Genomic DNA, 11991 nt, shown 5'->3' on the forward strand with positions numbered 1-11991 from the left:
TGAGGAATTGGATTCCAATTTGGAGACTTCATGAAATGGGGATCCGAGTAGATTAGCTAAGGCAAATGTGAGTTCAACAATTTCTCATTGAGATCTTTGTATCAATCATGCCACGAAAGTTTGTTGTATTCCTGAAGCCAAAATAGTATTAGCCAAAATAGAATTAACCTCTGAGGCCTACATCCATATATATTATATTAACTGATAATTTTGTCCTCAAAACAACTAGAACCACTCATTATTCATTAGATTATAGTTTATAATGTTGAAAGTTCATTTTAACTTAACTGATCAAACCATTCTATGTAAATACAAGTGTGTCAACTAACAATAAGCATTCTTTCATGAGAGTTCTCTGTTTAGGTCAGTCAGTACCAACTTTCAGTCAACTCTACGTCATTTAGTTGTTGTCTAATAGCTCATCTGAATAACGTGATGGCACTTGGTGTTTACTTGCATTGTCATCTTTGTTTTATTGAAAAGCTTGAATCTTTTAATTACGCCTACGTTTGAAATTATAATTTTATTGCAACACCATTATTTAGATGGGATTCTTAATCATATCTTTACCTCATGAGGAAATCATCAGGGTAAGAAAACACCTGAGTAAATTTAGGCTTTTACAGTGAAATCAGAATTTCAAATAGGTTATATTTTAACAGCGATCTTTAAAAAACTTTAGCAATCTTTTTTGTCAGACTACATAGTCTCATATATTTCTTTATGTTATCAGTAGTAAAGCTTCAACAGCACTGCTCAGTGTTATCTAAGCCATCTTCTATTACCATGTAGCATCAATATTCCGGTCTATTCTTACATTCTTCTTTGATTTGTTCTCCCTTAGCTGATACATTAAGACATCGTACAACTTTTAACTTTTGGTGCATGTATTCTCTTATAGTTTTGTTGTTCAAGGAAAATTATCTTGGTGATGCAGTTTCCCTGGCATCCAATTTCCCGCCACCTCTTTTGTTTTCCTCTCCGTTTTTATGGAGATCTCTTGTTGTTATTAGGCACTTGAACGTCTTTAACATGTACAATCAAATAGTACGTCTATCAATTAGATCATACACAAGGGACTACAAAGAAAAGAACACGCCAAGGAGTATGAGTGTATGTTTATTGTGCTAATGGTGTCAACATTATGGTTTCAGCTAACGACAGGCAATTAATTTTTTTTTCCCATTTATAACTTCTGATAAATGCTTGGAATTTTTAGTTTCTAATATACTTTAGAAGTTTGAGTGTAACTCTTTGTAAGGTATCAGGCTGTGCTTAGAAGGTGTTTTGTTGTGGCTTGGGATGGGCATACATAACATAGAGGTAAATCGGTTGAGGCGCAGGATGGCTAGAGCAGCTATATGGAAGATAGGCAGAGCATTTGTACAGGCAGCACGTGCAGCTGTGGTATATCACATATGGAAGGCCAAATGAAGCTCTATGGTTGCAAAAAGTGCCAAGACCACAGAAGACATTGGAACAGATCAAGTACGAGTGTAAATATGGATGCGTTGATGTTATAAAGAGAGGAAAACATAGCAATGGGACAAGCTGGATAGAAGTCTTGTACAAATAGGCAAAGTGTAGTAGTATAGATTCAAAATGTATAGATGAATGAAGGGGAGGGGACATACAGATTTATAGGATGGGATTGACTGGCTGGGTTCTGTTAATGGAGTTTTGATGACTGTTTGATGGCTGTAAATGTATTTGTTTGGTGGTGATTAATAAAACTTTTTATTTCCACAAAAAAAAAGTCTATGCTCTCTGTATATGCTTTTTAATGTTAGTTGATAACAATGTATTCTCTCATGTATCAGTTGTGCTTATAAAAAGTGAGACCTCTCTCATGAATTAGTGATAATTTTATTTTCCCAGAAAAGAAAGTTAAAACAGGCGTGGCACTCATTTGGATAAGAATTATTCATCAATTCTCAAATGCTGGCAGCCTGAGTATGGATTTATTGGCTGCCCACTATCTTTGGAAAAATCAGGAATTACAACTTCCTGCTCCTACAATCCCACTAATTACAGTACTTGTGTTTTATGAAAGATTTGCACACAGTAATAAACCAGACACATAATCTGATCCACAACCATTACATTAAATGAGATTAAAGAAGATCATAACGTGTATACAAACACCACTAGCAAAATTTAGTAATAAAACGTCTCAGTATATATAATTTTCCCTTGTGCTTGAGTTTTGACATTCATATAGTATTTTGCCAAAATAAAATACAATATAATACAAAATGTAGGGCCCGTGCTTGCAGGGGCCTATCCCATCTAGTTCCTGCTAAGGGAACAAATATCAAGTGCAGAGTTTCCAGAATCTAAATGTCAACCTCCTTATCCTACACCTAACAGCAGAGATACAACCATGAAGCTGGAAGATATATAATACATGTCCATGAATAGCAAGGAGAATGTCCAAAACAAATGGTATTAAACGGAATATAAGGTGGAGCAATGGATAGACACATAATAAGGAAGATCAGATATTAGAGGAAGTCAAGCAGTTTCATCAACATTTTAAGCAAAAAATATATAGAGACCAACATTGAAGTTTAACAGATGCAACAACAACAGCAACAACATATCCATTACAATCCCACAAGTAGGGTCTGGGGAGGGTAGTGTGTACGAAGACCTTACCCCTACCTTGTGCAGGTAGAGACGTTGTTTCCGATAGACCCTCGGCTCAAGGTTAACATATGCATGGAAGCAAATAACGCAGGAAATTAGCTCAAAGATTTACTCTTTTAATTTAGAGGATAAATCGAACGAACCTGCTTTTCCATCTTTACTGCATGAACAGAGTCTCGGTCAAAGTTTTTAGAATCTAAATCTACTGCCAAATCAACCTCCATTTGTGCAGTTGAAGGTCTCAATCTCACCTGCAAATATATAAAATCTGATTCAGACGTCCAAACTGGTCATTTAAAACCAGCATTTTCTATCTAATGATTGATACTACTGATTTATTTTGCGTAAGAAACACCAAAAGCAATTTCTGTAACTCACCTCTTGACATCTTTCCTCCAACTCATAGGGACGCCATACGGGCCTCAACGGATATTGGAACACATACAGCTGACGAAAAAAGAGAAATTAATACTTAGCAAATAGAAAATTTAGCAAATTCAACAAATAAATCAGCTAATTAAATAAAAGATAAATATACCTGAGAGTTAGGATCCGAGGAAGGGGTAAAAAACACATCAATTTCACGAACAACTTCATCGTCAACGCTATCAGTATCCATGGCGACTTGTTCTTCTTCTGACACGTCGTCTCCCGTAGTGTTTTCATCCAATGGAACGTCATCTTTACCCACTGCGGCTCCGTTTTCGGCTGGATGATCTTTTACTGAGGGTTTTGAAAATAATTCTTCCTTTTTAGTCGGAATAGGAGGATCAGAAGATGATAACGGTGTTTCAGGTTTGGGTTTGGTTACTGGTTGGGGTTGGGGCTTCAATTTAGAGCTTTTGGGAGCAAAACGGGATGGCCTAGTTGAAGCTTTACTTGGGCCGTCGAAGTCCAAGTCCATCTCCGCCATCTTCTCTGCCGGAAATGTTAACGCAAGTACGGCAAGTAATCAAAGGCGAGGGAAGGGTTTTAGGGTTTATTAATTGGAGCTGCGGGACCTCTTTTTATTGTTTGATCAGAATCTTCTTTTCCTGGTTTTTTGCCATTGTACCTTTTGTAAAATATTTTTGGATTGTCAAATATTTATTTTATGAATTTAAATTATATATACCAAAAAGTTTACATTATCAAACCACTTAAACAATAATTACACTTGACTATTCATAAATCAGTGAATTTAGTAAATAAAAATATAAGGCAAAGTGCATACTATAACCGGTTAAGAATAACATATATTGATTTGATAGTGTAAAAGTTCTTATAATTATTAATAAATTAGTGGATTAGTAAAATAAAATATAGGGCAATTACATAGATAACATATTAACATACACTATTAATAGGGCATATCCAGTATTTCAAAAGCATGGGTGCAGCATAGCGTCACAGACCCGAGTTTTGGAGAGGGTGTCTGAGAGATGTATTTTTGACGTAGCAATTTTAAACGTATCTGAGAGATGTATTTTTGACGTAGCAATTTTAAACGTCAAAATAAAGAGTAAAAAAAGAAGGAAAATAAAAAATATGTAACAAATAAAAAAGGAGAAAAAAGAAACAAAAAGTGTTTTTAATTAGAAAAAGCGGCAAAGCATGGGGATTTAACCATATTTATTAGTTAAAATATAATTTAAAAGAAAAAAGAATACGGAGATTGAACCACTGTTTAGAGAATGTTCAACTCCTTACCAATGTACTAAAGTATTCATTTGAACTTGGGTTCACCCATATTAATTTAAGTATTTGACCTGAAATTTACTAGTGATATATATGATTTAGGGGGAGGAGGATGAGTTCACGTGAACCCGCCCCTGACACTAGTAATGTAAAAGTTCTTACAATAATTAGCGTATATATATGTTAAATATTTATTTTATTAATTTATTTATTGTTGCATTAATATAAGATGTTTTTAATTTATTATATATAGTTATTGTTTTATATCTCGAGGGATCAGGCCTTTGATATTTTATAAGAAAATACAACAATTGTCTTCAGGGTATGTACAAATCCGTTTGCTTAACATCTTCATATGTCGTTACTCTTTTGTAGCACTATATTATCCATGTTTTCAATCATTCGATATAACCTATACATTATTTGCTATAGTACAAGTGATGGTACAACAAATGCTAATTGTGATATATATTGCCTTTGTTTCAAAATTGAGTGTTTTGTAATTTAGTACAATTGTTCTTGTGCAGTTTATGTTGTTATTGCTATTATTATTACTAGTCTTATAATATGCGCTCTGCGCGTGTACCTACCTGTCACGATCCAAAATTCATTAAAAGTCGTGATGGCGCCAGACACCGCTGTTAGGCAAGCCAACAATAAATACTCAATTTGATTCTCGTTTTAATATTTTAAAAATCATATTTTTCCTTCCACAAAATAGTAGGAGATGGAATTTACAGAGTAAAAGATAATATTTTACAACAATTTCCATACAGTGCAACCCATAACCGCTCCAAAACCCGGTGTCACAAGTTCATGAGCATCAACTAGGAATATAAAATAAAATACAGCGTCCGTCCGGAATACAAATTGGACAGGAAAAATATAAATACTCTGAGGGAGACTCTGTTGGTTGCGAGTCGTACTATGAAATGCAGCTCACATAAGTCCCTGCATGCATACACGCCTCTGCTCTCACAAGGCCACTAGTCATATATGTACCTGCACAAAAATGTGCAGCAAGTGTAGCATCAGTACGTAAGCAATGTGTACCCAATAAGTATCTAGCCTAACCCTAGAGAAAGTAGTGACGAGGGGTCGACATCGACACTTACTAGTGGTCCAACAACATAAGATACAATAAAGAGGTAGCAAGTATGATGCAGAGTAAATAAATGAAATAAACAAGTATAAAACACATGATACAAATTCGGTATCGTGTAATTATTATTATTAAGCACGATTTCTGCAGATGTCGTACGGCCCGATCTAGAGTGTCGTGTACACTGCCGAGGGATGTGCGACACGATCCATAGATGCATCTATACTGCCGAGGCGTTCGACCCAATCCACAAGAAAGGATGACATTTTCTTATGAATCTCCGGAATGAGAAGTTATTATAATAGGGTTAATACATAAGGATGTACAATTTCTATTAACAATTAAATAATTTACACAAAAATTCAAGTATATGAAATTTCGATCTTTTAATTTCCTCTAACAATTTCCAATATAATTCTAGTACTTTAGTTAAATAAAGAATGCAATTATTACATAAGTCATGCTTTGAGTCCTAAACTACCTGGACATAGCATAATTAGTAGCTAGGCACGGACTCTCGTCACCTCATGCGTAGGTAGCCCCCACAATTAACAACAATTATTAATTTAAATCACATATGGGATAAATTTCCTCTTACAAGGTTAGACAAGAGACTTACCTTGTCTCAAAGCCCACTTTTCGATCACAGTGTCGCGTAAAAATCTCAGTTCGATGCCGAAATATCCGGAACTATCCAAAAGTTATATGAAATAATTAATACATGCTCAATAATTCGAAATTATACTATCAAATAAATTACCCGACCCAAAATGGTAAAAATCCTAAAATTCACCCCAGACCCACGTGCCCGAATTCCTAAAATTTTTGGAGGAAAACGTTACCCATAATCTCAAGAACTCAAAAATATAATTTCCATCTAATTCCATGTCTAATTTCGTAGTCAAAATCTAAAAATACCAATTTCTAGGTTTTTCTTCAAAATCCAAAATTTCTACAAATTTTCATGTCTAAATCCATGTATAAACGTTGTATTTAACTCACGACTAGTAGAAATCACTTACCTCATGATTGATAATGAAGATGGTGCTCCAAAATCGCTCCTAGGTCGGCTCCCATGGAGGAAAATGAGATGAAATGAGCCAAAAACGGATTTGGCTAACTTATATATTCTGCCGAGGCGACCTTCGCACCTGCGCTCATTGGACCGCTTCTGCGGTTCCGCAGGTGCGCAACAATTTCCGCTTCTGTGGAGGTCCCCCAACTGCCCAGCCCGCTTCTGCGCCAATTCCACCGCAGGTGCGCATGCGCTACTGCGCTAAATGACCCGCACCTATGGACTTCGCTTCAGTGCCACTGGTCCGCGCCTGCGGGTTTCGCTTCTATGACCCTCTGGCCGCTTTTGCGGCTCCGCACCTGCGGCCAAAACTTCGCAGGTGCGGTTACACAAGATGACAGCAGCTCCAGCATTCCTCCAAGTTCAAATTCAATCCGTTTACCATCCGGAATCCACTCGAGGCCCTCGGGACTTCAACCAAATATACCAACACGTCCCAAAACATGACAAGAACTTGCTCGGGGGGCTCAAATCACATCAAACAACATCGAAACTACGAATCACCCTCCAAATTCAAGCTTAATAAACTTTGAAATTTCAACTTCTACAATCGATACCGAAACCTATCAAATTACGTCCGATTGACCTCAAATTTTGCACACAAGTCATAATTGACATTATTGACCTACTCCAACTTTCGGAATCGGAATCCGACCCCGATATCAAAAATTTCTCTCCCGGTCAAACTTCTCAAAATCATCCAAATTTTCAACTTTCGCCAATTGATGCCGAAATGACCCACAGACCTCCAAATCAACGTTCGGACATGCTCATAAGATTAGAATCACCATACGAAACTATTCCGAGTCTCGGAATCCCAAACGGACATCGATAACATAAAAATCCATTCCAATCCAAACTTAGGAAATTATTAAGCCTTCAAAATACTAACTTTTCGTGATAAGTGCCGAAATACTCCCGGGCCACCCGATACTCGACCCGAATTTACGTCCAAGTCCGAAATCACCATACGAACCTATTGGAACCTTCAAATCCCGATTCCGAGGTTGTTTACTATAAATCCAAACCTTAGTCAATTCTTCAAACTTAAAGCTTCTGAATTTAGAAGTTTCTTCCCGAATCAACTCCAACCACCCCGAAATTCGATTCCGACCATACGTACAAGTCATAATACCTAAAGTGAAGATACTCAAGGCCTCAAACTACCAAATGACACGCTAGAGCTCAAAACGACCGGTCGGGTCGTTACATTCTCCCCCCACTTAAATATACGTTCGTCCTCGAACGTGCTAAGAACTACTCTAGAGTTATCCAAAATTACTGTTTAACACCTTGTACACCTACCCGTGCCATCACCATCCAGTTTGGCACCTCAGCTCGAGCCGGACGGAAGGTCCTCTCTTTTTATTCAATTAATAAGCCTTAGAACCAAATTCCAATCTTCGAATTTCTTTATAATACCTTATTCTAACATACAAACATCGTATCATTCACTGCACACTGTGCTAAAACACGATTGTGCATTTATGCAGAAATCACACCATGCACCACATAACTCATTTGCCCAAGACAATATCCTCCGACCATAATAACTGGAATTTCATGAACCCGATGCTCGCAATACACCTCATAATACAAATAAGCCCGATTTCAATCCTCACAATACTTCCATGACAGAGAATATGCGTAGAAATTCATAACCACCTACCGAATCAATCAAATCATGGAGTCGCTTCTCTTGACAAGGACCATTACCTCATTCTGAACAGAATAGCGATATTTGTTCCTTATTATACCTTATATAAATATGATTGCACTGATTTCAGGTCCAATAGTCTTGTCTCACCTAGTATAAGCTACACAGGCAATAAGCCACCTCAAACACTGAATAAGATCTCGTATAATGCCAACAATGCGCCAATAGGATACAAACTTGAATGCGATACATAAGGAAAAACGAACTATGGAATGGAACTTCCCAGTCCACGTAACAAATAAAACGGTCGACCAAATGCTATGAACTCTCCTCAGTGAATATATATACCGGAGCCATGCCATAAGAGAAGGAATATTATCTGATGGCTAATCGTGAACCCGTGAAGTCTCTACCATAGCAAGTCTAGTCTCAAATAGAATGTAAAACAGGGGAATCAATAGGCGAGAGACTACTCAAATAATACAGTTATTGCATGATGTGAACCTAAGTCTACCTGGACAATAACATGAATGTAGCTACGTACGGGCTCTCGTCACCTCATGCGTACGTAGTCCCCACAACAAGTAGCACACATCAAACATATCACCTAGGGGTAATTTCCCCCTCACAGAGTTAGACATGAAACTTACCTCGCTCCGAAATTCCATAACCGGCTCCAAAACCTCTCTAACACCTCAAACTGATGCTCGTCGCTCCAAACTAGTCAATTAATATGCAACCCAATCAAAATATACTCTAATACTCATAATTAATCAATTTATAACAATTTCCAACTCCGCTCGAAAAATCAATAAAGCAACCCTTGGGCCCACATATCCGGATTGCGAAAACTTTCGAAGATAAACATTACCCATAGCATCACGAACCCAAATATATAATTTATTCCCAATTCCATGTCCAAATTTCGTGGTAAAAATCCAAAATACCAAGTTCTAGGTCTTTCTTCAAAATCTCAAATTTTTACTAGTTTTCATATCTAAATCCGTATATAAACCTTGTATTTAGCTTGCAATAGGTGACAATCACTTACCTTGATGTAGATGATAAAGATGGAGCTCCAAAATCGCTTCAATACCGGCTCCCATGGAGGAAATGAAGTGCAAATGAGCCAAAACCTCGATTTTAAGAGAACACTGCCAAGGTCTTTCCCCTTCGCGATCGCGGAAATCCACTCGCGATCGCGAAGGCTAATCAACAGCTGCCTAAAAGCTTCCCTTTCGCGAACACGATGCCCAGAACGCGATCGCATTGCTTATCCCCTTCCACTTTCGCGATCGCGAACACCGCTATGCGATCGCATAGAGCAACCTTCACCAAACGGGCCAGCCCCATTAACACAACGCGTTCGCGATAGCCCCTCCGCGAACACGAATAACCTCCCGCTCGACCCTCCGCGAACGCGAACCATTATACGCGATCGCGTAGAGTAAAAATCCCACCAGTCCACTTAACCTTTCGCGATCGCGGACCTTTCTTCGCGATCACGGAAGAGGAAACCAGATGCACAGAAACCAACAATTCCTCAAAGTCTAATATCCGTCTGAACTCGATCCGAGACAAACCCGAGGCCCTCAGGACCTCAACCAATTATACCGACACGCCCCAAAACACATTACGAACTTAGTCGAGCCCTCAAATCATGTCAAATAGCATCGAAATAATGGATCGCAACTCAATTCAAGCTTTATGAACTTTAAAATTTCAAACTTCTACATTCGATGCCGAAATCTATCAAATCACGTCCGATTGACCTCAAATTTTGAACACAAGTCACATTTGACAGTACGGACCTACTCCTACTTTCGGAATCGGAATCCGACCCCGATATCAAAAAGTCCACTTCTGGTCAAACTTCTCAAAAACCTTCAAATTTCTAACTTTCGCCAAATGGCCCCATAATGACCTACAGACCTCCGAATCCACTTATGGACGCGCTCCCAATACCAGAATCACTATACGGACCTATTCCTAGACTCGGAATCCTAAACGGACACCGATAACATTGAAATGCACTTCAACCCAAATTTATGAAATTCTTCCAAAATGCCAACTTCCATAATAGGCGCCGAAACGCGCTCCCGGGTCATCCAAAACCCAATCCGGACACACGCCCAAATCCAAAATCATCATACAAACCCGTTGGAACCTTCAAATCTCGATTCCGAGGTCGTTTACTCAAAATTACACTTTAGTCAATTCCTCCAACTTAAGGCTTCTGAATTTAGAATTTTCTTTCCAAATCAACTCCAAACTTCCCGAAATTCAATTCCGACCACGTGTACAAGTCATAATACCTGAAGTGAAGCTGCTTATGGCCTTAAACCGTCGATCGACGTGCTAGAGCTCAAAACGACCGATCGAGTCGTTACATTCTCTCTCACTTAAACATACGTTCGTCCTCGAACGTGTTAAGAACTGCTCTGGAGTTGTCCGAAATCATTTTTTAACACCTCATGCACCTACCCGTGCTACCACAAACCCAGCTGAGCACATTTGCTCAAGCAAATCTAGAAATCCTCCATTTTATCTAGTCAAATAAGCCTTAGAGCCAAATTCCAACATCTGAAATTCTCTACCAGGTATGTTTCCAACATACGAACACCGTATCCATCACTACATGATGTACCAAAACATGATTGTATACCCTTACTGAATTCTTACCATGAATCGCGCAACTCATTTGCCTAAGGCAATCCTTCCAAGGCACAACAGCTAAAATTCCCACTAACCTGAAGCTTGTGGTGTACCTCATGACCAATTAAGCATTGCTTTAACTCTCACAATACTGCCACGACAGAGAATATGTGTAAAACTCATAACCACCTACCGAATCACAATTTATGGAGTCTCTCCTCCCGACAAGAACCATTACCTCATTCTGGACCGAATAACAATATTTATTCTTCAATATGCTTCATATAAATCCGATCGCGCTGATCCCAGGTCCAAAAATCTCGTCTCACCCAGTACAAGCTGCTCAGGCAATAAGCCACCTTAGACACTGCCAAAAATCTCGTATGAGGCCACAATGTGCCAACAAGCTTCAAACTCGAATGTGATACATAAGGAAAAACGAACTCTGGAAAGAACTACTCAACCCACATAACTAATTAAACAACCGAAAGGATGTTATGAATCTTCCTTAGGAAATGAGATGCAAAACACACAATAATAGATATAGGAAACTGTACTCAATAACACACTATTGCGGCGTGCAACCCAATCCACACATGATACTGTTACGGCGTACAACCCGATACAACCATGATACCCGTGGCGGCGTGCCACCCGATCCAACTATAATAATCTAAAGAAAACACACATCGAGCCGTAACGCTTATACTCACGAAATGCCCGAATATCAACCATAAGCATGCTAAGTGCATAATACAAATCCTGGGGAGAAGGGTAGCGTCACGCGCTACAAAATTCAAGCACAACTAATGTGTGATATATGATCTGCATCTCGAGAGCCATCCTGCTCACATAATCCCACAAACCATACGGGATCTCAATACGAGTGCGAATAATCAAACCACCTCACAACCCACCTGGTATAATATAGATTACACAGAATAACTGACGATAGAAATAACATCCAAGGCCCGAAGACCCTTCCGAAAACAACGCTATGCTGAGATGAGCACATCCGGCCTGATATAGAGCCCACATTCACATTTAGATCCATCCACAGACCTCAAACCGATTCTGATCATACCATGCTTGGCTAAATAGCTTCTCAAGGACCCATAATGACCTATTCACGACACATAAGAGCAACCGTTAAATCGGGAACAAACTTTCACATTC

At 38.6% G+C, this 11991-nt stretch overlaps 1 protein-coding gene across 1 annotated transcript in view; it reads right to left on the reverse strand.

The window, feature by feature from the left end:
• The window catches only part of LOC107827193 (uncharacterized), a 28005-nt gene extending 24332 nt beyond the window's left edge, over window positions 1–3673 (reverse strand). Inside the window, exons 1-3 of the mRNA XM_016654314.2 lie at window positions 3188–3673; window positions 3028–3096; window positions 2793–2900 (exon numbers count right to left, since the gene is read on the reverse strand). Coding sequence (XP_016509800.1) covers window positions 2793–2900; window positions 3028–3096; window positions 3188–3562 — 552 coding nt within the window. The 5' untranslated portion in view covers window positions 3563–3673. The remainder of the gene's footprint in view (window positions 1–2792; window positions 2901–3027; window positions 3097–3187) is intronic.
• Window positions 3674–11991: the final 8318 nt, after the last annotated feature.

The sequence above is a fragment of the Nicotiana tabacum genome, chromosome 17 (genome assembly GCF_000715075.1).
Source record: "Nicotiana tabacum cultivar K326 chromosome 17, ASM71507v2, whole genome shotgun sequence".
Taxonomy (NCBI): Eukaryota; Viridiplantae; Streptophyta; class Magnoliopsida; order Solanales; family Solanaceae; genus Nicotiana; species Nicotiana tabacum.